At 43.6% G+C, this 27,938-nt stretch overlaps 1 protein-coding gene across 3 annotated transcripts; it reads right to left on the reverse strand.

Moving 5' to 3' along the window:
* Positions 1 to 1,530: 1,530 nt before the first annotated feature.
* TUFT1 (tuftelin 1) lies at positions 1,531 to 26,074 on the reverse strand. 3 transcript variants are annotated; one of them, XM_038382982.2, is made up of 13 exons: positions 25,925 to 26,074; positions 16,157 to 16,231; positions 15,507 to 15,611; positions 14,697 to 14,744; positions 11,722 to 11,811; positions 11,260 to 11,331; positions 10,353 to 10,466; positions 7,099 to 7,227; positions 6,379 to 6,473; positions 5,609 to 5,714; positions 4,713 to 4,796; positions 3,290 to 3,390; positions 1,531 to 2,748 (listed from the first exon to the last, which is right to left on the reverse strand). In XM_038382982.2, exons 1-13 carry the CDS (start codon positions 25,982 to 25,984, stop codon positions 2,685 to 2,687), a joined length of 1,143 nt encoding a protein of 380 aa, XP_038238910.1. In that variant the 5' UTR covers positions 25,985 to 26,074; the 3' UTR covers positions 1,531 to 2,684. The 3 variants fall into 3 exon arrangements, with proteins under 3 accessions (XP_038238910.1, XP_038238909.1, XP_038238911.1); XM_038382981.2 differs by having other exon boundaries at positions 14,658 to 14,744; XM_038382983.2 differs by lacking the exon at positions 11,722 to 11,811 and having other exon boundaries at positions 14,658 to 14,744.
* Positions 26,075 to 27,938: the final 1,864 nt, after the last annotated feature.

Consider the following 27,938-nt stretch of genomic DNA (forward strand, 5'->3'; position numbering starts at 1 on the left):
GGGCTCTCCCTAAAACAAGCCTGATATTCAGTGACATTCCTGATGTTCAGTATTCTTTATCAGTCTTTTGCTTGAAGGGAGAAGAAAACTCCTGATCAAAGCCTCTTCTGAAATAAAAGTGAAATCTGATAATCTGTGCAGAAAGCCAGCATCGCCCCATCCAGCTACAGCGTGGTTAGATGTTGATAGATGTTTAGCAGCATGTGTGTTCCCTCTGTGTAAAGCCCCAGCCCTGTGCAGACAGCTGGCACGGTGAGCGAACCACCCAATGACCACAAGATCTGTTAAGGGACGAAGGCACCCAGCCAGGCTTATTGTTAACGAAGCACAGTACTAGTATCCCACAGACTCTACGGGACCGCTAATACATGCATGGACCGCAACAATGGACCAGCTAAGTGAACAGTGGGAGATTCTGCTCCTCCCTAAGCCAGACAAAGATATTCCCTCTGAGATGCATCTTTTTACCCTAATACAAACAAGTTAGTACTGTCCCTCTGACAGTTAACCAACCACATTAAGGGGAAGTATCACTCATCCTTGTACATATTGATTCAATTAAAACATCTCTATTATGTACGGTCATCCTGACCATATCTTCTAGGAGAGGTCAGTGTGTGTCCGTTATCCTTGGGAAATGTTTTTGTACCATCCTTTTAATATCTGGATGTTCTGGTACCACTTGATATCGGAATGTGTTTGCATGAGTACTCTGACTAGCACTCCTTAGGAATGTGTATTTCTGCAATATTAGCTCTGTTCTTGCCAAATTATGTGAGCAGCTCCTGCCTCATACCAGGCCTCTGATACAAGGGCTTATGTCTCAGGCTCTCCTCCTACTGCAGCAGGATTATTTGGAGTCAATATCTGCTTCAGCCAGTGTCTTGTACCAATTGTGTGATATCAAGTTTCCATTTTCCTACTTGCTGTTCTAGGCCAACACAGCAAGACTGTCTGCCTCCATCCCCACCAGCTGTCGACATTCAAGCCAATAAGGGTGTAAGAACCTGACAGGCTTCCCTTCTTCCTTTACAACTGAGCACTATATCTGCCTGGGACATGCCATTCTGCGCTGGGCCCTTCCATACCTATGCATACTTTCCTTCATGGCACTGTATCAGTGCTTCCAGGAACAAGAGCCCTTGGAAATCTGAAGAGTTGGTGGGGGGGGGGGAATTTCTGGCACAGAGCAGCCAATGCTCCCCCAACAGCCTCCCCCTCCACCTCCATCTGAGGTGGAGTGGCTCTCCTCTAGGAAGAATTGGATGTAGGCTAATCAAGAGTTATGCAGTCCATGGCTATTGGTCTAAAACCTTTAAACATGCATCAGTGCAGGCTGCAGCACATGACTGAATAGCTCAGGGACATGGAGCCGTTCACTTCCAGGATGCTGGTGTTAATAGTGTCTGAAAACTGTTCCCACTGGCTGCTGATCAGTGACCCACATCAAATGTTTACATCCAGCCTGAGCCCAAACTCCCATAATTAATGTATAAAAACACACATTCCACATACATCCCAGCACGTATGCACTATTTACATAAATTTATTCAATCCACTACAGATTATTATTGGCTATGTAAGGCATATGGTTTTTGCACTAAAGAGGTTATTTGATAGGTACCTTTTACAGGACTGGCTCTGCCTTTCTCTACCCCAGTTTATAGAGATACGGGTGTCATATGCTGACATCTTTCCTCTGGCAGAGATGTAGAAAAAAAAAAGAGAAGGCTGCTTCTTTTCAAATCACATACAAGTCATTATATAACTTTCAAGCCCAGAAGAAAAACCAGATGGTATCTTCCACTGAAATCAGAAAAACAAGCACGCACTAAATATGCTACATAAAACTATGGCATTAGCACTTGTGCCCGTTTCCAAGTTAATCTGAAGACACTAATAATTTACTGAAATAAATACAAGTAGGAACTGGACAACCTCTTCATTTATACCTACACAAATCCATGTAAGGTTCAGCTCTATGCTCCAGAGGAACAGACTATTGAAAAGCCTTGTGTTGGATGCGTCCCAATGAACAGCTACATGCGGCACTCACTGTAACCACAGGAAGGAAGAGCCAGACCTTAAGAGGACCTCAGTTGGAGTCGGCTGATTTGGTGCAGATTAGGAGAGAAACATGGGAATCTGTGATTTCAAGAGGATGATTTTGGGTGCTGATCTTTTTTAAAAAAAGGACTAAAAACTTAAGTCCACCTTGGTTAGTTGCAATTTAAAAAAGCAGGATTCCACTGAGGCATAAAGAAGGCCTATAGCATTGTAAGTTGCTCATAGAGCAATACCAGGCATAAGCAAAGGAAGAAATAGTAAAAAGAACTGTATCAGGGAAAGTCAGCCTAACTCTTGGGCTGAGTGCAAGTGTGTCTGTCTGTTATATACACACATGGGTTGGATGTTCCCCAGACACCACATCAGATACCACGCTCAACAAATTTGCTTCTGATGGACTCTGGAAGCCCCTAGGGACAGCAGTATGGAAAGGTCAGTTCAGTAGGCCTTGCTGCTCTGCCAGTCCCCTCCAGGAGACAGCTTAGCCCTTAAAGCACTACAGTTCTCTGGAGGCATTGCCCTCCGTTTGTCCAGCAAGCACAGGGGGTGGCAGTAAAGTTCAGTCAACAGTAGCAAATGGTGAGTTTCTTCAGTTCAGAATCCGTGCCCAGGAGAGCTCATGTTTCCAGCACTCTGATGAGAGGGAGGGGCTTGGGTCCAAGGGGCTTCGCTGACCTTTTACTACAAAGCAAAAAAATGAAAGCACTGAGGAACGGAATCAACCATATGCACTGGAGCTATAAGTCAGATTATAATGCATGCCTATCAAATCTGGGTTCTTTATGCCCCCGCATCTGGGTTATTATATGCCTCCCTGCATCAATCTCTGATCATCTTCCAAATATGTATGCACTAAGGTTGACAAGATTTGTACCCCCTTTACAGACAGGGAAACCGAGGCAGAAGGATACAATTGCTTTGCCCCTTGCCACTGCCTTCCATCAGGGATCTTGGTGCTTAACAGTGAATCAAGCTTCACAAGCACTCCCACAAAAAGGTATCTCCCCATTTTACAAATGGGAACATTGAGGCACAGAGTGAAAAAAAATGACTTGGTTCAAGGCAAACACTGAAGCAGTGACAGGATTAGAACCCAAACCTCCTGCCACCCAGGCCAGTGCTTGGTGCTTCACACCTCCCTCTAGAAGCAGCAGCTTGGAGTTGGACACCGCAAAACCTGGCCTCGGTCTTCCTCCACAGGTCAATGCAGCTCCCTGCTTACCTGCTCACATACTCAGATTTTGAGCGAGCTCTGGTGCTATGGCTGCCAGGGTTGGTTTGCTTCTCTATCAGGTGCTCAATACGATCATGCATCTCCAGATTCTGAAACAGACCAGACCAAGAGTTTCAGGTCAGTCTGGAGAGAAAGGCCAAAACAGTGGAGTTGATTAAGCCACCACCCAGTGAACAGAGTGCTAGGTCAGCAATTCCCATGTGTTATCAGTTTGCCACCTTCCTAAAAAAAATAGCTGTGAATAGCGCTGGGGGAACATCAAGATCACCAGTGGTATGTGAAATGTGCATCACAATTTGGGAACCCGTGCTACATTAACCCATTGCATCGAAAGACCACATGACACAATACTAGATAAACAATAGACAATTTTTACTCCCTGCACTAAGGGCCTGAGGTCAACCCATCTTTGAGCCAACTGCATGTTAATTAGGGGCCAAAGAGGAGTCAGGGCAGATTAATTTCTTGGGGCTTTCGTCTAATTCACCCTCCTACGTGCAAACTGCAGCCTACATTGTGCTTTGACACTTATGATCCAAACAGAGCTCATGCCCCTGTGCTGCCCCCCAATCAAGGTTTCATTAGCTTGGCAATTCTACAAGAACATATGGGATTAAATAGGATTTTAACTTGGATTTTAGATTACAGTGAAGTATCAGACAGCTGGCTGCAGTTGCACCATTTCAGTTTTCTGCCTTCAGGTTCAGGAAAAGGGGTGACATGCACTCACTGCCCCATCCCCCTCTGCTGATTAGCAAAATGCCAAGGCACCTCGAATAGAAGAGAATGGTTAAAAGCTGCCAGCACATGCTCAAATTTAGCCAAAAAAGTAGATGCATTTGCATTCCAATATCATGGACCCCGAAGCACCACTTTGCAATTTGCAATGTTACTATTTGGCACATACATGCCACCAAAATAAAAGTTTCATGGCTATGGAAGCATGCTTTATGAGATCTTGGACTAGATCCGAGTTGTGTCTGCTGCAATAACTCAGCTTCACTAAGAGAGAGAGTGACAATATAGTGTAAGAAAATGGCTCAGCGGAAGCCATCAAACCTACAGACTTCAACCCAAGCATGACCTGTCCTTGCTTGTGCAGCACACTGTATGCTAAGGCTTTGCTAACTTCTCTATCACCCCGACTGGGTGATCTTCAGTGCTTTCGAAGAAAAAAGCGAAGTTCATTCCATACATTCCAGTTAATTGTTCCAAACTGGAAAGTGACTTGCAAAATAATCACACGTGACATTTCACTGGCATTTAAAGTTTGAGAGGATAGCTTGTATCAGTTAAACAGGAAAGTTAAACGGTTAAAGCAGGCTTTATCACCCCTGAACATGCAATTTGAAAAAAACAACTCCTAGAAAGGCAGCTCAGCCAGCCAATCTAAGGAAACTAACAAACATACCTCAGCTTCCAAGTAGGCAACTCTCTCTTTGAGCTCCTGAATAATCACATCCTTCGCATGAATCACTGTTTTGGAATTCTGAAGCTGTAAAGGAAAAAGTTAATCAAGATGACTAAAGAAATCTCAGACATGCCTACACTAGACAAGGTATCTGGAAAGCATAACGAACAAGGAGCCTTGTGAGGCTAACACCAAAAAAACAACATTCCGTACAGGTTTGCTATAACTTTGGATCAGGGAAAAGGAACTCTATGTTCTGGGCAAGAGAGTTCAGAACTTGTGGACAGTCTAGAACTAACTAACTATTTCACTCCCAGAGATTCATTGATGGGCCCCACTGCAGACAGTGGGCCAAATTCACTGCTGGTATAAATGAGAGCAACTCATTTTATTCCCAACTAACTAGTCTTGCTGAGCACCATGGTCCGATTCCCATTACCATGACCATTCCTTCAGAAGATCAGACCTTTTACACCTGGGTCCCTCAGGGACTGTCATCACTTTAGAAGGCACCAGGGTGGAAAGTGCATTGTGATATTTTCAAACAACTCCCTCTAGCAGATCAGAGCCAGGCTAAAAAGCTCCATGTGGCGTTCGGCTCATGCTAACTCAGCCAGGAGAGACTTAACACACTTTGCACTGCCTTGGTCCCGTTTCCTCCTCTCACCCAAAAGGGAACATTATTTTTAGACCCTCTTTAAGGGAATAAGGCAGTTTTACACCCCTCAGCTCAGTCTGCAATCTCAGCATCTTGTTTTATTTGCATTCTTGTAGCTCCAGGAGCCCTAATCATGAACCAGAGCCCCACTGTGCTCAGCACTGAACACACACAGGCGGGGAGAAGACACTGCCTGCCAGCACCAATATGTTTCCTAGCCCCATCAAGGTGCACCCACCTGCTCAATCATCTGCCGGACTTTACGCTGCTGACTCTTCAGCATGTCATCGAGATGGTGTATCTTCTCCCGCAAGGTGGCAACTTCTTTCTCCAGTTTGGCCGACCTAGGAAGGAGACATACGAGTGAGTCAGAAAGAGCCATTTAGCCTCCCCCGATTAGCAGAGGAATACGAGACTAAGCGTTTCACCACAGACATCTCACCACCTCCCCAGAGCGGTGTTTATTCTGCCATGGACGGTCAGTTTTGGGTAGCATCTTCTGTACACATGGATGAACCCCAGCAACTTGGCAGAAGAGGAGCAGTAATAGGTAGAGAAAGTAAGGGAGATGGAGTTTTATCAGATGATGAATCATGGAGCTAGACAGCTGCTCTGGATGGCAGATGCGCCAACAGTAGCAAAGACTGAGTGGAGCAGAGAAAGACAAGGTCTCAGTTTACCACTTGGAACTTGGAGCAAACAGGAGGCTAGTGGAGGTATCCGAGAATGGAGTGACGTGGTCAGGTTTTGGATGTGGGAGATTTTTTTCCAACAAGGCCAAATGAGGCTCAAATTCTAGGGAAGGTTTTTGGGCACAGCAGGCTGCAGTAGGAACAGGCAGATTACTCATCTTCTTGAGAAAACCCTGACATTTGGCAAGCAGCTATACCCGCCCTTCACAAGAATGCAAAGTCATGCCCCAGCGAGCTGACAGCCTCCTAGGCTCTCTCCCAAATTGGCGACTGCCTAGAAGGAGTCTCAGCATCCCTGCCCAAGGCTGAGCCTCACCTATCCTGTTCAGCGAGCTTGTCATTTTGCAGGCTTCTCAGTTTCTCCAGCTCTGCTTCACCTTCTTTCATCTTCAGAAGCAAACTCTGATGTTCCTGCAACAGATCAGAGGACAAGTTACAACAGATGCTCTGGCCTCTATTTCAGGGCAGAGGTACAGCATCAGGCTATGTGGATCTGTAGCACTGGGCAGTCCTAGGAGACAGCCTTGGTTGTCAGCAGAGATGCTGACCCTACAGTCTGTATCTCATGGAAATTTCATGTTTGTGAAAGGAGACAAGGAGAAAAATTCTCCTTTCCCTTTATAGGATGGGGCAGGAGCAGTGCAAGTCTCCCCCACACTGCGCTCTACCACAGTGCTTCACCCCTGCCCTAGACAGAGTCCCCAGTAGGGGAGCTCAGTCTCCAGAGCTTGACGACACCCCTCTCCTGAGGATGCCAATACAGGTGCCAGTTGTGCAGGTGGTTATTACATGGACACCCATCTCCTGGAACACATTACCCAGAAGCCACCAACAAATGGCAACCAGCAGACAGCTGGCACACTTTCTGCTGTAGGGGAGGCACTTGTGCTACAGCAGCATTGCTCTGGAACTGATCAGCATCCGGCACCTTACATGTTGCAAGCACTAAACCCATCACCCTTTGCAGCGAGCATCTGACAGAGTGGTCCAGCCACTAGACCATTAAGCAGGCCCCATGTTGATCTCTAAGCAGTACCTTCTCCATCCCTGACATGAGCCTCTGCACTTCCTCCAGCTTCACTTCCTTCTCCATCATGCCCTCCTCAGCCTTCTTCAGAGCTGCACTGGTTTGCTCTATTTCTTTCTGGTATTGAGAGGCTGTCATCTGCAACAGGACACAAAAGAAAGATGTTTCTGATCCTCAAACAGTCAACAAAGACAATGAGAAGGCCCCTCTCAATGATGGCATTTTTAGTCTCTGCAGGTGTATTTTGCTGAAGGAAGCTAAACAGCCCAAAGTGCTGGAGAGAAGGAACCATTACAAAGCTTTGTCTTCAAAGCACTTCAGACTAACTGATGCATAAATCCTAGGGCAAAGATGACAAAAGTGCATCATAAATGCTAGAAAACTCATTCAGGCATACGAGTTATGGACATTTTCCCATCTTGTTTCAGATGAACACACTCCGGGTATCTCTACACTTGAACCACTATAACAGCACAGCTGTGCTGCAGTACAGCTTCTGTGTAGACACCATCTACACTGACCAGAGCGGTTCTTCTGTCAGCATAGACAATCCACCTCCCGGAGAGGTGGCAGCTAGGGCAACGGCAGAGTTCTTCTGTCAACCTACCCCTGTCTACATTGGTTGGCTTGACTACATCACTCAGGGGTGTGAACTTTTCATACCCTCAAAGAAGTAGTTTTGTCAATGTAAGATCCCAGTGTAGACCAGCCCTCAGCTTGCATGACATCCCCTAGCCCAGGAGTCAGTGACAGACAGAACTAGAAGTCAGGAACTCCTGGCTCCCAGACTTGTGGGCTGACCATTAGACGCTTCTGTTGTTCTGTAGAGGACTCTTCTCCACACCCACCAACCTCCCAGAGGGTATAGCTTGTCCAGAAGGTATAGCTGCCAAACCAACTGATTAGCATCTACATAACATCCATTTAAACAGGAAAATTATTTGTCAGATAACTAGTACAGCAGATTTCAGGAATCATGCACAGATTTCCAATCCCTGGGGTATGGGTCAGGAGTGTCCCAAACTCTACACATTTCTGCAACTCCCACCACCCCAAACTCTCCAGGAAGCAGCAGAGCCCTAGTCTGCACTTAAAATTTAGATTGACCTAGGGACTCCACCTGTGCTTCCCCACCAGTTAGTTACTTTAGCTCTTAGTCACCCAAACACACATCCCTGCTTTGGAGAGGAGGGGATCAAGCAGATCTCTGCGGGGCCTCCCTCTAGGAGCACACATACGGGGTAATAGGATTTCCTTTTCCAGCCATTTTAGGGCTAAAGGGATTTCTCTTAAACAATTCACTCAAGATCAAAAGAAAGAAAATGGAGCCTGGAACCATTGACACAATGGAACTAAAACCTGAGGTATCCCCAAACATGGACTCCCCTCTGCACTAGGAGCTCATTACATTTAATGGAGTCTCCATAGACACATATGCCAACATGACAGCCAGTTTTTCCCAAAAAGGGGGACCATTAATCCCCAGTGCTGGGGAAAGCAGCAAGAGAGATCCTGCTGCGTCCACACCACCTAGCACACAGGAGCTGTCATTTGGAAGTTACTTTCACTGCAAAATCTGCTTATCTCTCTAAAGCAGAGTGTAAATTGTCACAACTGAGTGAGTATGAATTCAGCTGCCACCTCAGAAACCCACCCACGTTTCCATTTAATAACTTACTTGATGCGAAAACATGGCGGGGTCCCAGCTGCCCAGTTTATGCCACATCCCTTCACCATCAAGACATCTTGTGATCTTGATGTAACAAGCTAAACATCTCTAAGAGGAAGGACTGTGTTGTGGAGAATGCACTGGACAATTCAGCAGATCTGGCCAGGCTCAATGCTTAGCTCTGCTTCAGACTCCCTATGTGACTCTGTTCAAGACACTGTACCCCACCTTTCCCCATCTATAAAATGGAGATAATACTTCCCTCATTCACCGTTTGTTCTAAGACCAGAAGGGACTAGTGTGATCATCTAGTCTGACTTCTTGCATAACACAAGCATCCTACCACCTGAACAAGGACTTGAACCCTGGGCCCTCAGATTAAAAATCTGATGCTTCACCATCTGAACTATCCAGGCAATTCACTGCCGTACGCAAGATACTCCTATGCTTGTCATGAGCACTAGGATGTCCTACACATAATTAACAGGATAAATAGAAATTGGAGGAGACTAAGGAAAATGGCCAAAATGTCACTTGTTTTAGCAAGCGCTTTGCCACCACCCACTAAAGTCATTATGATTTTACATTTTGTTTAACTAACTCTACCTGGAAACAGTCATTGTATAAATCAAAACGAGTTTGTGAAAATTTCAATGCAATGTGTTTACTTACAGTTTACAGATTGTACATATTTAGTTAAGACTAATGGCAACCCCTGTGCTCAACTTGACCTTTCGACCTCGCATGGGGAAGAGGCTGGTTGTGCTGGCTAGTGTGAACTAGCCAGAATTTTTTTTAATCAATCATTGTTAAAAAGGTACTTAAGTCCATTTACTCTCTGGGTTTCAAAACTGCCTGAATAGCAGCTCTTCAGAAGTGTGTCCCAACCACGCAGGCCAGCACAACCCCAAACTGGTTTCAATTATGATATATTTTTTGTATTGTGCTTTCAGCCAGGAGCCCCAGTCAGGGATCAGGGCCTCATTGTGCTAGGCGCTGTACAAACCCAAAACAAGTTTGGATGTTGCTATCAGGAAAGGGCAGTGTAGCTCTGATTGTCTGGGGAAAAAATGGGAATTGATGGATTCATGATTTATAACAGGGGTCGGCAACCTTTCAGAAGCAGTGTGCCAAGTCTTCATTTATTCACTCTAATTTAAGGTATTGCGTGCCAGTAATACATTTTAACGTTTTTAGACTTCTAGAAAGAGACCTTCTAAGATATAACTAAACTATTGTTGTATGTAAAGAAGATTTTTTAGATGTTTAAGAAACTTCATTTAAAATTAAATTAAAATGCAGAGCCCCCCGGACCGTTGGCCAGGACCCGGGCAGTGGGAGTGCCACTGAAAATCAGCTCACATGCTGCCTTTGGCATGCGTGCCATAGGTTGCCTACCCCTGATTTATAACCTTTAATACATATCACACCCTCACAAGCTGTGTTGGAAAGCAGAAAGGATCAGCTCCAGAAGGGCGGGACTGGTCAGTTTCAGAGAGCTCTGAAAGCTACGTAGTAGCATGCACTTGAAGCTAGACCCTCATTCAGACAAAGGTCAAGCTCTTTCAGCAGTTAAACACTGCTGTGTATTCACCTCAAAAGCTGTCTTGTCGGACTGATGCCGCTTCTCAGCCTCCTGCAGTTTCGTGAACAATCTCTTTGCTGTCTCACGAATTTTTTCTATGTCTTCTCCTGAATAATCATCCTCCTGCAAACACAGCATGGAAGCTTTATTGGTCTCAAGTTGCATACTACCAGAACAGATGCATTCTTTTCCTCTGCATGTGAAGGAGCCAATACTTTTGACCAATAGGTTACAAAAGTAACTACATAAATGGCTGCAGAAGTTGTAGTAAAGTTTGATTTAGGCAAGTAAGAGAACAAGTTCTCAAATTCTACACTGAGTCAGGTGCCTCAGGGCCCATAAAATAAAAAAAAATTTCATGTGACTTTTAGGTCTCCTTTCAGCCCCCTACATGGTGTTTCTAGGATGCTGTCATGAGCCACCCTTAGGTATCTCAAAACTATCAAGTGAACCAAGTCATGACAGCTTAAACACTGACCGATTACTGAATCCTGGACCCCCTCAGTTATGGCTTTTAAACTATTGGCAAAAGGGCTGCAGCATTGTATGGTGCCGCTCTGTAGTATGGAATGCCCTTACTGCAGAGACAGGATGAGATGCTGTATATTGCTCAATTTTAAGATGGACTCCTTAATTATCCCTGCATCCAAAAGGCTTGTGTGAAAAGGAGCTTTGTGCTTGCAGAAATTTAAAAAGAAGGGGAGCTCATTACTAAAGCAGCTGGTTTAAATGCATGTGAAAATCAGACCTGACTTCTAACCAAACCCAGATACGGCCAGAACAGCACCAGTGAGCTTTGGAATGCAAGGAAGATCTTAGAGCAGTTATAGATTTGAAGTGACCCCTGAAGTGAAGATTTAAGAAACCAACCAAATCTAACTGCTCAAAATAGAGTTTCCCTTTTTTGGTTCCATACCTGATCCTCCAAGGAGTTCCTATGCAAGCCATCAGCGTATCGCCAGACTCCATTCTGGTTTTCGAACGTTACCTATTAAAAAAAATTAATAAAATCAAGAACTGTGATCCTCCCTCATAAAACTAAGCTTCGATGTTAGACAGAACACTTCCATCAGCTTTAAATTTTTGTATTGCTGTAACAGCTTTAAAAAAAGGAATGTATTCTTTGTAATAGGTTTACAAAGAAAGTGCACTAGTGCATTTGAACAGCCAATGCGTTTAGCTTGCTGAATCTTTCTCGTTTGCTTCTGCATATTTCTCAGCTCTTCCTCCAAAGAAGGTCTTCAAACAGGCTTTTAATCACCCAAGGGGATTTTATTTCTAGGCCACATTTTGCTGTTATTTTTAATCCAAACGTGGCACATCTTTCCTCAGGAAAGGAAGTGACACTACAAGTTGACTGAAGAAACGTTCCTGTTACCTTTGCACATTGCAGGTTAGTCTTAGCTCCTTGTCTGCTCTCAAGTTTACTACTTATATCTTCCCGCAGCATCTTCAAAGAACTTCTAGCCTGGTAAATGCAAGTCAATTTAGCTTCATCTGTATGGACAACAGTGTCAATTATTCTTTTCAATATACATCAAATGCACATGTAATAGGTCCCTAAAACAGGGTGTAAAGACATTACATGCCAGTGTTTGAGGCCAGACAAGCAAGCAGAGGTCTTTGTCTTGTACTAACATGCCACAAAAGTCCCTGATTTTACTGGATATTCACCAGCAAGCAGCACTGACTACAAGTGTCTTACTATCCTTGTTAAAGTGTAAAGGACAGAAGAGGGACGTCCCAATATGTATGCTGATTTTTCATTATTCTTTAATTTTCTTTGCAAGAGTACTTTGAAAACTACAACAAATAGAAGTACCTAACAGATTCTTGTTATTCCATACATCTGATCCCATGTGTCTTCAGCCATATGGGAGTTTACTGACAAGTACAGTCTTGACTTGCACCTGTGATACAGAATTAGTCACTAGAGAAAATGAATCTGGTCACTCCTCCAGCAATAGTGACACCTAGGCTGAAATGCTGATATTTCAGCATGTACTTTCTGCATCTATAAGCACTTTTCATACAAGGATCATCAGATACTTTTCTAGCTTTAAAGCTCTCAACCCCCTCTGTGAGTTATGTAGTGACTCACTTTAGAGGAGAAATCAGAGACACAGAAGAGCCAAGATCATACAGCAGGTCTGACTTTGCTACGTGGCATGTTCTATCTCAAATGACACCATCCACGGATCCAAGGTTCTTATAAAGCACAAGAGCGGCCTCAACTGGTTTGAGGTAAAAGGCCTCTTCTACACAGTTTCAGCATGGGTATAACAGCGTCTGTTGGGGTGCATTTATTTATTGATCTACTTATATCAGGACAATTCCTAGTGCAAACACGGTTCTGCGCTTATTTCTCCTATAGCTGTTTTCATCAGCAGATCTCAAAGCGTTTCAGTCTTTTAATGTATTTATCTTCAACGCCCCTATTAGGTGGGGCAGCATTATCAGCCCCATTTAACAGATGGGGAACTGAGGCACAGATTGGCAAAAGGACTTTAAGGTCACACCGGAAGTCCATGAAAGAGCAGGGAATTAAATGCAGGTGCTCCCACATCTTAGGCAAGTACCCTTAGATCTTTCCTCATTCTGCTGGTATAGCTTATTCCCCTTCCCATACAGATAGGAGTTAAAGCACTACACCATGCGTGTTGAATAAGGCCTAAGTCACACCATTAACATGACTGTTACTTGAAATCTGGCACTTATACCAAGTATACATCCAACTGGAAGTGCGGGACACCCTGACCAATACACACGCAATGAGAAGAGTGGTTAATAAAACTGAAGTCCCAGAGACTTAGCACATGCAAATAAAGGATTAAAGCATCTTGATGGCTTAGAGATAAATTTCTGTGGCTCTAACACAGCGGTGTCCAAACTTTTCCTCTTGCACCCACCCTTAACAGTAATGGAATGTGCCCCCTCTTCCCCCCCCCCCCCCCCGCACGAGCCAGGAGTGGAGCCATGACTGAGAGCGGTGGCATGGCCATGGATGGAGCCGCAGCTGCGGCCAGGGTGGAGCTGGGGAGGAGTGGGGCTGGCGGTGGCACTTCCTTCCTATGCCCCCAAGGGGGCTGACCTGGGTTCTGCCACACCTCCTGGACATCCCTCCATGCCTCCCTGGGGAGGTGCACCCCACAAATTGGGGTCCACTGCTCCAACAGCAGAAACTGCTAAAGCCTTTGTGCTTTTCAACTAGTTTTCAATTAGTCCGACCAGGTCTGTAGTGCGATTACTGCAGTGAGGAGACAGAATGAACTATTTTTATTTTGTTTATTTTATTTTTAGGGGAAATGCATTTTGACTCAGAAGCTGGAGGCCAGGATTCAGAAAGATAATATAGAATGGAGGCATACGAACTGTCCTAGTCACTCAGATGTTGGGCTCTCTCTCACAGAGGAAGGTGTAAGAAGCCCCCACAATAGAAAATTATGGGCACGTTTAAGTTTATTTAAAAGCCAATCTGGAGACAGACCAGCCTAGACCCCACTATTGAAAATATGGTAATGGTTTAAATAGCAACCAGCTATTTCCCACCCCCAACCCCACAAAGGTCCAGTCCCATCACTGCTGCCAACTGGAGAGGGAAACATTAACCCTTGAAGTGTGAGACATCAGATTTCCTTAGGCCGGTGGAGCCTTGCCTACAAAACTACCTTTTAAGAGGCAGTTCTGGTGCCATGCCCGGTGTGGCTGGGGAAAGCCTACCCAAAAATCATGCAGTTCTCACACAGCTGACTTGCACTTTACCCAATGCAGCACTGCAAAATGCCTCGGCACTGTGGCAGTGTCAGGCCATGTCTACACTTACAAACTTACAGCGGCACTAAGAGCACCTGTGCAGCCATGTTATGCCGACAGGAGAGAGCTCTCTGGTCAACATAATAAAACCAACTCAACGAGCAGCAGTAGCTGTGTTAGCAGGAGAGCATCTCTTCTCCCCCCCCCCCCCCGCAACAGAGCCCTGTGCACACGAGCTCTTATGCTTGCAAAACTTATGTCGCTCAGGTGTGTGTGGGTTTTTTCACACCCCTGAGCAATAAAAGTTTTGTTGACACAAGTACTAGTGAAGACATGGCCTTAGTCTTTGGAAAAACAGCTACATAGGTTTCTACTCTGGCATGAGGGGAATGGGCAAAGAGAACATCTCTGCCATGACAAAGATTCTTCAAACATTGCCACTAGAAGCTGAGGGCACCAAAGCTTTGAGACAAGCCTCCAACAGGCAGCTGTGAGAATTCAGACTTTGGCTGGGTTAAGTCAACAACATAATGTACGTTAATTCTGAAACCAAAAAGCTACCTCTTGAATGTAACGAACTTCGCTTTTCAGCTGACTCACATTCTTTTCATGCTTCACCTTGTCCTCAGCTCTTGCTTTCAAGTAAACCTGAATCAGAAACACACACCTCAGTAAAATAGCTGTTCAGTTGCAGAAGATACAAACCAGAATGGTTCCAGTCACACAGTCAGGTACAATGAGGAATTGAGCTCTCAAAGCTCTCTAAGATCTTCCAGATTCCTTTTCTACCTCTAGTCCTCCTTTCATCAGGACATTGTAGCTGGGATTTGGACGCCCAATTCCCATTAATTTTAACTGGCTTTGAAAACTTCAGCCTCTAGCTTGACCTTTTCAATAGAAGTAGTTAATGATGGTTATTGCCATCAATTTTTCCTCCTCTTTCTAACTAATTTTTATTCACTGCCTGGTTTTAAAGCATTTGTTTATTTCTCTAAGCTCTCCCTTAGGATTCCCAGGGTGTGGAGACTAAACATTCCTCAGATACCATTTTTGTTTCGAGTTTTTAAGCGTTTCAGTTTAAACAAGTTAATTCCATTAAACCTGGGAAGGTTACTCAGCAACTCTACTGAAGTTAATTTACTGAAACAATGCAAGGTTTCTACATTTCAAAATGGCTGCTCCTGAAAGAAAACCCACTCTGCAAGCATTGCCACAGGCTCTCCTCCCCAAGTAAGGATACCACTAACCACACTTGCTAAGATTTCTTGTTTGCAGAGCCCAAATCAAAAGTTTTAGTTTACATCTAAAATTAAACAAGTTTAATTTAGGTCTTAATGCATATTAGGTACCTCTAAATTAATTGTACAAATTAATTATTCAGATCAGCTGGGAACCATGATTAACACTAACCTTGATGATCTCCTCGTGACCATCGCTGGATTTGATGCATTCTGATGCCAGTGAATGGCCATTACTTGATCTGTTGGCCACCATAGCAAAGGCCCTTCCAACAGGCTGAAAGAGACAATGTCGCAAGACATTTAGATATTGAGATGATTTGTTTGCATAGCTTGTCTGGACCTAGCACAGACAGCTTTCTAGTCAGATCAGCATCAAGCACTTTATTAGAGGAATGCTGTGTAAAATGAGGTCTGGACCCTGTGGGACAGGGACTGTTTTTTAGTTCTGTGTTCATACAGCCCCTGCACAATGGGACCCTTCTACATGACAGGGGCCCCTAGGAGCTACAGTAATTAAAGGATGCTCCTTTAAGCAATTTGCAATGAGCAAATGCTTATGCAGCTCAGAAAATGAAGTTCTCTCTAGCATATCAAACATATCATAGTTTGACTATGATCCTTTACAAAGTTCTCTCCCCTCCAAAAAGTTATTGTGAACAGCTTTTACATATAAGCCAGAAGAGAAGCAATTTCTACTCATTTTAAAATCACTGGTTTTTAACAGCCCTTAGCGTGGAGTCCACTGATAAAATTCAGAACATGGTACATAAAAGTACCAGTTCCTACATACAGTAGTATGTTCATGCCTCGAACACACACCTTTTGTTTCACCTGATCACGTCTCTCGCCTGGAAGGTCATTCTGTAATGTCAGCCGTAGCACTTTCACACTGTCCTGTAAAGAGGACGACAGATTTTAATTAAAAATGGTTTATGTTGCTCCATGGTTAGGTTTTAAAAATGTTTTTTTTTATCCACAAACATTTGACACAGTTAAATACAAATCTCAAATACCCATTTACATTTTTTCCAAAAATCAGAATTGTCTGCATAGACACGAGGGAAGTCCTGCCTCTATCTCTGATTTTGACTACAGTTGATGTAGTAAAATAGTTAGGATTAAAAAAGGGAAGACTTGAAGTGAAAAGGAGATTGGATACCTCATCCAAGCCCCAGATAGACCCGAGGAAGCACTGGTGGGGTGGGAAAGCCATCAGAGGACCTGGCAATGATTATACTAGCCCCCAGGCCAGAAAAACTACCCCTGGCCATACGTGATACAGGCTGATCATTCAGGGGTTGCCATAGATCCAAAGCTGCTACTAAAAGTATCCAAGTCACTGTTCTGCAGTGGTACCTTCCCTCAGATGGGAAAGACCCAGTGACACATTTATCCCTTCCTTTAGTTCTCTGAGGCTAGCTATCGTCACTGCACTCTGCCTGGAAGTGGAGAACACCCAGAAACTGAAGATGGTGCAAAATGCATTTGTCCATTTAAGCCATACTTCATGCCAACAATGCACACCCCCCAGGGCTTTGCAAGCTATTATTTCCAAGTGGCACAAAGGGATTGGCTTTAATCTAATGACACAGGTTTGGGACCTGGCCACTGGAAAGACCACTCTGCTATCCCATAGCTGTGATCAATATAGTCAGAGCACTCATTTTAAAAGGCCGCTGGTTGCAGCTGAGGCACTCTTCGAAGGCCTCAGAGAGGCTGGAAGAATGTGTGTGCCAAACTGAGAACACCATCTTGCTTTGTGAGCGCCATTTCTTCTCAGGATCCCCACAACCCAGGAAAGGGGTGTAGATGCAGGATTTGCTCATTGGAGTGCACCCAAGAGGCCCAGAGTTCAGAACAGTGACCAGATGACACTACCAGGTGGCTTAGAAACATGTGGGATCCAGCAGTTGGGTCTGCTCAAAACCAACTGGGTATGCTGCAAAGCCCACCTCTTCTCTGGAGTTTAGGGAGAGGTGGCTGGGAGATCTAGAGTACACAAACAGCCCCTTGTTGATTGCTGGTGGGGAGTAGGTAGTTATCTATTAGATCTGACAACTGGGGTTAGACCAGAAGATCAATCATTTCGAAAAGCCAGATCCACAGATGGGCACTTAATAAATCAATTTGCACAGTTAAGGTTGCTCAGCTCTCCTTCAATAATTTTCCTCATGCAATAGGAATCAAACAATTAAAGTCAACAGCAACACTTCCCTTTCTCTGCCTATCCCAGTATAAAACTTAGCAACTCTTAATTTACTATTCACCTTCCACAAACACCCAAGCCTTCATAGGCTACCATGCAGCCTTAAAGTCACAAGGAAATAAATTAAAAGTAGAATTCACTCTTAAGGTATGGTTTTCTATGTTTTCTTAAAAATAGAACTTTTAACACAGGTCTCCTGAAAACAAATGTCAGAGATGGTCTCAGTATTCTCGGTCCTGCACAGGGGACTGGACTAGATGACCTCTCGAGGTCCTTTCCAGCCTGCCATTTCTATAATTTTATGGCTCCAGGTCAGAAACCCAATATTGATATTTGTGTAATTAGAGCTGCTGTAATTTGACAAACCCACTGCCACGAAGACAGGTAAATTGCTGGATATCAAAAGCTATGATACGGTTAATGAGATGCCCTCAGATTGGCACAGTACAAGTCAGTTCTGAAATAAAATCCTTACTCAAATTCCAAAACAGGAAGTTATACAAAGCTCTGTAACAGATCTACTGTAATTTACACCTGAAGCACTGTATAGAATTTCTATGTATATTCTTTACAAAGGGTTCTGAAATAAACCATTCAATAGGGTCCAATTTCAAAAGCCATCTATTTCCAAAAATATCTGAGTATGTTCCTCACACAAGTTTTGTTTTTTCCTGATAAGCATCTAATATATTTCCATTCTTTTCTCCTGTTAAACCCAATTCTCTGATACAACCTTAAGCTACGGTTTCATTACTAAATATTTGATGCAGTGGTAACGTCAACACATGTATTTGTTTGGAATTTATATTCCAGCAGATGTTTACATAAACATGATTAAGTAATTTGAAAAGCCAATTATACAACGAGACAAAAAATGGTGGCAGTTAACTTTAATACAGAGTTCAGAGTGGCAGCCGTGTTAGTCTGTATTCGCAAAAAGAAAAGGAGGACTTGTGGCACCTTAGAGACTAAAATTTATTTGAGCGCATCCGATGAAGTGAGTTGAAGCTCACGAAAGCTTATGCTCAAATAAATTTGTTAGTCTCCAAGGTGCCACAAGTACTTTTTATAATATCTTTTTACAATACAGAGGTGTGCTTTCAAAACAGTTCAAGTTTTAGTATGATTTAAGGTTAACGGCGGTCAGAGTTTTATAATGGTGAAAGCAATTTTGTAGCACTATATAATCAGTTTTATGTAATATTTCACCAGAAGCTTCCTCATGCATGCGTGTGTGTGAAGCAAATGAGGTAGTTGCATTGTAAAGCAATTGGGGTAACAGCAATACAGTCCATGTCACAATAAGACAGCCTCATCCGGAACCACTTTCTTATCACAGAGAAACAAGTATATCAGAATACTGGACAATCTATAACCTTCATGCTGACTAATTTAATGATTTAGTATATCACATGAACTAGCATTTGAATCTACAATACTCTGAAATTAGCTACCTAGAGAACAGGCAGGCTTCAAAAAGTGAAGCTAAACCCACTTGCAATAAGACATATGTCTAAGTATTCAGGTGTTATTATGGAATGCACCCCAGATTGCCTGTGCAAGCATGTAGGATGTAATTTTCAAAAGCACGTAAATGACCTAAGAGTACAAATCCCATTGATTTTCATTGGGACTTGTGCTGCTCAATCTTCAGAGGACTTTGAAAGTCTCCCCCTTAATACATGGACTTCTACTTATTAGAGCTGATCTGTTTTTTAATTCATATGCAATCACTTGACATATCCGAGAGAGCAAGAAGTTCTTTAATATTTGACATTGGTGAGGCCTCATCTGGAGTACTGTGTCCAGTTTTGGGTCCCACACTACAAGGATGTGAAAAATTGGAAAGTGTCCAGCAGAGCACAACAAAAATGATTAGGGGACTGGAACACATGATTTATGAGAGAGGCTGAGGGAACTGGGCTTGTTTAGTCTGCGGAAGAGAAGAATGAGCGGGGATTTGATGACTGCTTTCAACTACCTGAAAGGGGGATCCAAAGAATGGATCTAGACTTTTCTCGGTGGTAGCAGATGACAGAACAAGGAGTAATGGTCTCAAGTTGCAGTGAGGGAGGTTTAGGTTGGATATTAGGAAAAACTTTCACTAGGAGGGTGGTGAAGCACTGGAATGCGTTACCTAGGGAGGTGGTGGAATCTCCTTCCTTTGAGGTTTTTAAGGTCAGGCTTGACAAAGCCCTGGCTGGGATGATTTAGTTGGTGATTGGTTCTGCTTTGAGGTCCCTTCCAACCCTGATATTCTATGATATAAAGTTTATAAACCATTACACTTATCAATAAAAGTAGGTTAATCTTTAATTCATATGCAACAGTATTTGTCTCATTTAATAGGTTTTACAGTTCAACATGGCAGAAACAGGTTACCCCATTCAGATCCTGTAAATAAGAAAGTTTCTTGAAACATTCATTTCCCTGTCTCATTTGGAGCCTTGTTTACAAGTGCAAGATTCTCGTCCATAGAAACAACAGAGTGAAAGGCACCTGGATGGGTTTTAAGGTGTCGCACAGTGTAAAAAGTCATCAATACTGCACGCCTAAAGGTTTGGATTCCTTAAACTATCTTTTAACAGCCTCTCTCTGCAGCAGGCAAGTGTTAAAAAAAACAGACTTGCTAATGCTACAAACTATGCATATGTGCTACAATGCATGCCTGCTATGTCTGCAAACCAAGAAAACTGCTTCAGCGCTATATAAATTTGCTGCAAAAAAGGACGAGTGAATATTCCTACGACTTGCCATCCATGGGCTATTCATTATCTACAGAGCTACATTCACCAGTCTTAGTAATCCTCCTGGCTACCTGAAACTCATTCCAGAATTTTTGGGTTGCCAGAAATTTTCTAATCAGCTAACCTCACAAGCACCTCACAGGACCCCATGCAACTGTTCCACATCTGCCTTTGTGGGCTACCTCTCACGTAAATTCAACAGTGATTAAATTTGCAGACAAAAAAAAAAAAAAAATCAGAGGGACTAGGACTAGAGATGGATTGAACCAAACCACACAGAGCAACCAGGTGCTACTAGAGCAACTGAGGACATAAGCAACAAAGGGGACTGAGTCAGTCCTAATAAACGTGAAGCTGAACATCCAAGAAATTAACAGCACAGATACAGAACGGGAGAGATCTAATCAACCAGACCCACTCATTGCACTGGAGCCTGGTTATTTACATCATTCCTTTAATAACATCCTATTACTTTTTCCAACATAAACAGGTGCCTCTAGTTGCCATAGGGAAGATACAAAATTAAGATGGAGATGCTTGGAGAGACTAAGAATTATCTTCAGTAGCGAGGCACAAGATGGAAGTTTGAGAGCCACTACCCTAGACCAAAGATACCACAAACGCACAAAAACTTGTATGCTGCTTTTGGGGATGGCAGGGCTAAAGAAAATCCTGCAGACATAGGAAAGAGACAAGAACTCAGTGAATTTTTCCCCACAGCCTTCCCATTTACTGCTTGTATTCTACAATAGTGACTATTACAGCAAATAAGCGTCTGCTCTAGAATAGCTGGTGGGGGAGCAAAGAAAAAAAAAAGTCTATGGAAAAATGTTGACCGACCACAAGCTGTGATGTAACTAGGGAGAGCAGGTACTGTCTCATAAACAGCATTCCTGGAGTGGGGCTGGCACTTTAGTCAATCATCCCAGCTATAAGATTCCATGCATGCTTTAAAATCTTGTCACACTAATCTTTCCCAAGTCAATCATTTGAGAAGTTTGGAGCAGACACATCACTGATAGTATGCAAGTTTAACAAAGAAGCTAGATAGACCAGCTCCAAGCATATCCATGCTTGCCCAAAGTTTGCATAAGCATGGATCCTTCATAGCTTGGGTCAACCTCTAAATAAAAGTGTCTCACATTCTTAAGAGCTTCCTAAACATAATTCAAATAAATGTCCTGAAAACTTTTAGACTAGAGTGTGATCTGGTCACTCATTCTTTCTCTGATCTTATAGAAAAGCAAAGACCTCTCCAAGTACACACAGCAGAATGTTTTAATTTCCACGGCTATTTGTACTAAATGAGGATTAATCTATGAAACTGCACAAATTTACTCGATCGCTAACATTCATTTTGCATTAAGTTTCTGGTAGATTTCCTTGTGCTTAAAATCAAGGCGTCATGAGCATAAAGAAATCCTTCCTGGTTAAGTTAATTTTCTGGGAGAATTAAATCCATGAAAAAAAAAAGTTGTAAGAGAATGCTAAAAATGAACCCTCATAGCATGGCCAAACCTTGCTGCTGTAGTACATGTAAATTCAGGCACCTATTTACCTTGTAAGAATCCTAAGTGAAAAGGAGACCACGCACAGAAGTCTGCACTACTCTCCCCTATACAGACAGTCAAATTCAACTCCTCCGGAGATGCATTTGGCCCACGTAATTCCACTGATTGCAATGAAGTTAAAGCAGGAATGAATCCCACTTGTCTTCCTTCCAGCTACATTTAAAACCATGACTATGCTGGTTTCCCCCTCCTGCTCTTTTAGAAAAAAAATTTAACAACCACTAACAATTTAGAAACTAAGGAAATATATATTACTGCCCCCAGTTATTTTCTACAAGAGGCAGAAGGTGTTCTTTGTAGCATGACAGGTGTGTCTGTGAGTTAGTGAGTAAGTGCTACGTTCTACCTATTAAAAAACCCTAGTATTTGGAACAAACCTCACATGGCAACACCTTAGTAAATATCATATTAACCTTGAGCCATTTGCTGCATAAAGATTATGCAACTTGCTCAATTTTCTTTGCTTCCAAGACACCTTGAATTGCACATATTTAAAGCATTTATTACAGGGGTCATGAATTAAGGAAGAGCCAAAGGAAACCTGACAATTTTTGCACCGTTTTCTATTTGCACTTCTGTGAAGATCTATGTGGTTTAAAAAAAAAAAAGGCTTCTCTGATGTCAAGAGTTTATTCTGAGCAGGCACTGATGGAGTGGTATCAGATTTAACAGTCTCAGATTTTTTCAATGCATAAGATTGAAAATAATCCAAATGTAGATATTTCCACCACAATATAAAGTAACTGATGTTGAAGGGGAAGTGAAATAGGGTCAGTAGCTGAATTAGGATTCACATATTTTGAAAAGTCCAATTTTAGATCTCATTTGTGATTGTGGCATATTCATTGCTGTGAAACCTACCAAGAACAAAAATAAGCAGGAACACAAGGGATGCAGATTAGTTAAATAATTAAAGGAAGCGATACTGAGCATTGCTCAGCAAAGTATGTTTCAGCTATCTATTCTCAAGAGCATCCAGAAGCAAGAAAATTAGTCTAGGAAAAAGAGAAGGTTAGTGGAGTACTAAAGACTTGGGTTAAAAACAGAAGATTATGTTGACCTGACTAAAGAAGTGACTGGAGAGCTACATAAGAAGAGGCTTATATTTTTTGAGACCAGGGAAGAACGCCCAAGACTGAAAGCCAGGAACCCGATACCAGCATTGAATCACTTGGTAACCTTTGACAAGTCACTTCCTGTTCCCATTTGACAAACTGACACAGATGACTGACCAGAACAGTATTGTGAAGAGTAATTAGGCAATGTTTGCCAAGTGTTGAAGACACAAGGCATGATAGTGTTGATTACTACAGTACCACACATAACATGTATGCAATTCATGCTTAACGCCACAACGGTTCCATATATGGTAGGGAAGGGCTGCAGGGAGTTAGGATTCTCTCATTAGAAGACAGGTTTCAGAGTAGCAGCCGTGTTAGTCTGTATTCGCAAAAAGATGAAGTGAGCTGTAGCTCACGAAAGCTTATGCTCTAATAAATTTGTTAGTCTCTAAGGTGCCACAAGTATTCCTTTTCTTTTCTCATTAGAAGACTCAAAGATGAGTCACCTTCAATAGGAACAAAGGCCCCTGGACTGATACTGGCAAGGATAATGAGAAACTGAACATGAAACAATTAAACTTCTGTTGAACAACTGCAAAGGAGAAATCCAGTGTACATTTATGGGAGCCATGTTTTTCCAGGCTGGATTTCCCCCCCAAGACATTAAAAATCTAGCTTCTTTTTCCTTGTCCAATATCATTTATATAGTAGAAAGAAAATTGGATCAATTGACTGACACACAGGACTGACTGCAGGACCCAAATGGATAATTTGGTGTGCCTGAAGCTGTCTCTAGAAAGCTTGGGGTTCTGGAAAACCCAATTTATCAGATCCAGTATTTCTCTACTTCATCGCTAACCCAAAGAACAAAATCTATATCAAGAACTGTAAGCCACACCAAAATCGGCATTCCTGTCAATGAGATCTGCTAAAAGCAATTTAGAAGGACTTTGAACAAAACACACACACACACACACAAAACAGAGTCACTTTACAAGTAGGCTAACAACTGAAGCCAGTCCCTCTTCAGCTTTGCATAACCTTGAAAGCATGCCTCTCTCACCAACCGAAGCTGGTCCAATAAAAGATATTACGTCATTCACCTGGTCTTTCTAACAACCAAAACACATTTACTACCAGCAACAGCCGATGCCTAGATTACTCAAATCTCATTATTAAAATCTCCAATGTAATTATCACCTTGACTACAGGCACATTAAGCTCCACATAAAGCACACAATTCCATTAGCACAATCTGGATATAGTTATTTGACATCTGTATTATATCAAAACCATTTTCTGCCTGCATGACTTTTCCCACAAATTTAGTAAACATTTTCATTACATGAGCCATATCTGTGGGCATGACATCAAGCAGCGCTATATAAATTGTGTATTTATAAATACTTTAAATAGATAAATAGATAAAGGTGTAGCAGGCAATGATTCTTGTAGTGTTACTATCTACATTTCTCTCTAGGTCCTTATCCTAGATCTAGAGCACCTAAAATTTCTTCAAAACAAAAAACATAAAACAGAGTACAACGTTAGTGAGGGTGGCTAAAGGTTTCTGATTAGCTTGGACAATATTCTGATCTATAAACTCTCCTGACAGCATATAAACACTTGAAGCATACGCTTGTGCCACAGGGAAAAATTGCTACTCTGAAAGAAAATAAGCCTACAGTATGTCAATATAAGATTACACGACAAACACTTTAAGGATAGCATATTTTCATAAGCATTCAACAAGGCTTCTAGTATTTTTAGAAGCCAAAAATAAATAAGTAGAAGGGGAGGGGGAAAAAACCTTATCACAGAACTGCAATTGTAAGAGATTGAAACAAAGCCCTGTCTGTTCTGCATTAGAGTCCGATACCCTTCCCTGTTTTCAAGCAGCCCAGGAGCCACCTGCTGTCTATGGCGGCTTTCAACAACCAAGGAAAGTTTCAGAAAGGCTTTCTGGTTACTAGATTTCAGAAAAAGAAAAGGCGGACTTGTGGCACCTTAGAGACTAACAAACTTATTAGAGCATAAGCTTTTGTGAGCCACAGCTCACTTCATCGGATGCATTTGGTGGAAAAAACTCAGAAAGCTTATGCTCCAATAAATTTGTTAGTCTCTAAGGTGCCACAAGTCCTCCTTTTCTTTCTGGTTACTAGCGTCTCCATAACCCTCCCTTAACCTCAGGTCCTTCCTGCTTCTCCTTTGCAAAGGGCTGCCTCCCCCCACCCCCAAGGAGCACGGCAGGGATCTTCATCTCAGACAAAGGTCCCCCGCAAGAGCTGCAATCAGAGGTGCCACAGATCCTTCACCCCCTGCGTGCCACCACAAACCCTACACCCAAGCCCAAAGCCACTTCCATTGCAAGACGGTGGACAGCCCTGGGGACAGGAGCCTGGAAGTCACAGGGGAACCCGCAGCCATGTCAGGAATCAAGGGGCCACAAGGAGCCAGATCCAGCTTTGAGACCCCCCCATACACACACAGGGGAGAGGATGCCCCTCACTAGGGGTACAGGAGATTAGTCCTGAACTAGGGAACTGAAGGGGACCCCCTGGAGCCAGGAGGGGATCAGACCAGCGCGCAGAGCTCCCCCTGGAATTGAGGGGTCCCCCACAGAGCCCCAGGGGGTGAGACCAGCTCAGGGAGCCCCTCAGGATTATGGGGGTCCCCCCTGAACCAATGAGAGGGTGTGACTAGGGGGAGGAGCCCCCAGGGACTGAGTGGGGTCCCCCATAAAACCACAAGGGGGGAGACCAGGTCACAGAGCCCCCTTCCCCCCAGGAACCGAGGGGGGCCCTGCAACAGCACAGAGACCTCGGCCCAGCCCTGCACCCTCAGCGTGGGGGGGGGGGAGGCCACTGAGCCCCGGGGCCAGCCCTGGTCTCCCCCGTGAGGGGGGCTGGGGGCGCCCGGCCCGTGCGGGGGATCCCTTGCCCCCCCCCACGGGGCTCCAGCCCCACAGGCCCGGGGTGGTGGTGGGGGGAGGGGGTGTTTACCGGATTGTCGCCGTCCGGCCGCAGCTCTGCCAGCGTGCACACGCTCCGCACCCCGCTCATGCCACCGGCCCGGCTCCGACCCGACTAGGCGACGGAGGGGCCCGCCCGCGCCAGAAATACCGGCCCCGCCCCCGGCCCCGCCCCTCGGCGCCTGCAGGCCCCGCCCCTTGCTGGCGGGCGCGGGCCTCCCGCTGGGTCGGGCCAGCGCGCCGGGCCTCGCGCGCCGCCTCCTCGTGAGCCCGGGGCTCGCGCTGCGGGTGCGCGCACGCGCGGGGGACAGGGAGGATGAAAGCAGGCAGGGCGGGGTCTTGCATGTAAATTAGTGCACCGCGATCGGGGGAGTCGTGCCTGAAAGTGAATGCAAAGTAGGGCGGGGTCTTGCGTGTTAATTAATACAAAAGCGAGACAGGGTCTTGCATGTAAATGAATTCATGGCGGGTCGGGGTCTCGCATGTAAATTAATATACCGCAGGGCGGAGTCGTGCATGTTAATGCAAAGCAATGCAGGGTCTTCCATGTACATTAATGCAAAGCAAGGTGGGGTCTTGCATGTAAATAAACGCACGGCCGGTCAGGGTCTTCCTCCGTGTAAACTAATGTACAACGAGGTGGGAATCTTGCATAGGCAAAGAACCGCACCGTGGGGCGGGGTCTTGCATATAAATTAAGGCTCCGGGGGTAGGGTCTGTAAATTACTGTGGAGCGGGGCGGGCTCTTTTGTTCAAATCAAGTACTATAGAGCCATGTAAATCAAGTACATTGTAGCCACCTCAATGTATAGGCGGGCCAGCATTATGTTTGCACTCTGTATCAGTTTATGGTTCTGGTTATCAATTGTTTGCTCCCATCTATTTGCATTGGCAAATTAAGGTATGGGCTTTTAAGCATTATTCCCCCACCTCCCAAAATTGCATGGGGGATAATATATGGAAATTAATCCAGGTCATTTAATTGTCTAATTACTGAACTCTTCTAAATTTTTATCTAATTATTTGCATTGGAGGATATTACATGGAAAAAATGCATGACTATTATTTATGTTTTCTAAGATAGTTATCCATATGATAACTAATTCACATGTATACATGACACGGTTTTTAATATTTACAGTTATTTGATGAAAGGGGGATGGTGCATTTATAGTTTACAATTGCTTTCCACTGACTTTAATTGGAATGCAAAAAAAAAAATTCACAATTTCAGATGTTTTCAATTTGTCTAGAAATTATACGAAAATCATTGCAGGATTTTTAGTTGTGGTTTCCAGCCATTTGTACTGGAAGGTATATTACATGCAAATTAATTCACGATTTTTATTGTTTTTGAATTAAATATATGGATTTACATGCAATGCATAACTTATGCATCCGATGAAGTGAGCTGTAGCTCACGAAAGCTTATGCTCAAATAAATTTGTTAGTCTCTAGGATGCCACAAGTACTCCTTTTCTTTTTTGCGAATACAGACTAACACGGCTGCTGCTCTGAAACCTGTTAATTTCATTGCTATTATTTGCATAATCGAGGCTGCATGTATTGTTTCTACAATCATTTATATCCAGAACATTACATGTTGGTGGTCCATGAACTTGAAGAATCTTGTGTTCGTTTGCATTGGGGCAATACATACATAACATGACTCTGAATTGTTTTCTAGTCATTTGCTTTGGGGGGCTATTTAAGTAGTTTTAGGTGCTGCAGCCCAGAACAAGAAGGAAGGAAGTGAAGACTGTGGGAGAAGTATGTCAAAGAGAAGTTTAATGGCATAGCTGGTTAAAGAAGATCTGGAGTCAGCTATATTTTCTTCTGGGTGGTACATTCCATTGGAATTGCTGCCTAATTAGCCTATTCACAGAGATTATTCTGGAGTTTTGCTTAAGTGTCTTCATCATTTTTGATCTACTGCCATGTATTAACATCATGCTTCTCTAGCACCTTTTCAGCCAAGGATATTGGTTAATTAAGCCTCACAGCACTCCCTTGAGGTGGTGTCATTGCCATTTTACAGAAGGGAA

Source organism: Dermochelys coriacea, chromosome 24, assembly GCF_009764565.3.
Source record: "Dermochelys coriacea isolate rDerCor1 chromosome 24, rDerCor1.pri.v4, whole genome shotgun sequence".
In the NCBI taxonomy this organism is placed as follows: Eukaryota; Metazoa; Chordata; order Testudines; family Dermochelyidae; genus Dermochelys; species Dermochelys coriacea.

Bases quoted from the DNA above. Each gene is read 5' to 3' on its own strand.
- TUFT1 (XM_038382981.2), bottom strand. From the start codon at position 25,984: ATGAGCGGGGTGCGGAGCGTGTGCACGCTGGCAGAGCTGCGGCCGGAC. The intron at 15,612-16,156 runs GTGTGTGTTCGA...TGTCTCTTTCAG, and splicing joins GTGATCAGGTGAAACAAAAG to CCTGTTGGAAGGGCCTTTGC. The intron at 7,228-10,352 runs GTGAATACACAG...GTCCTGTTGCAG, and splicing joins CCGACAAGACAGCTTTTGAG to ATGACAGCCTCTCAATACCA.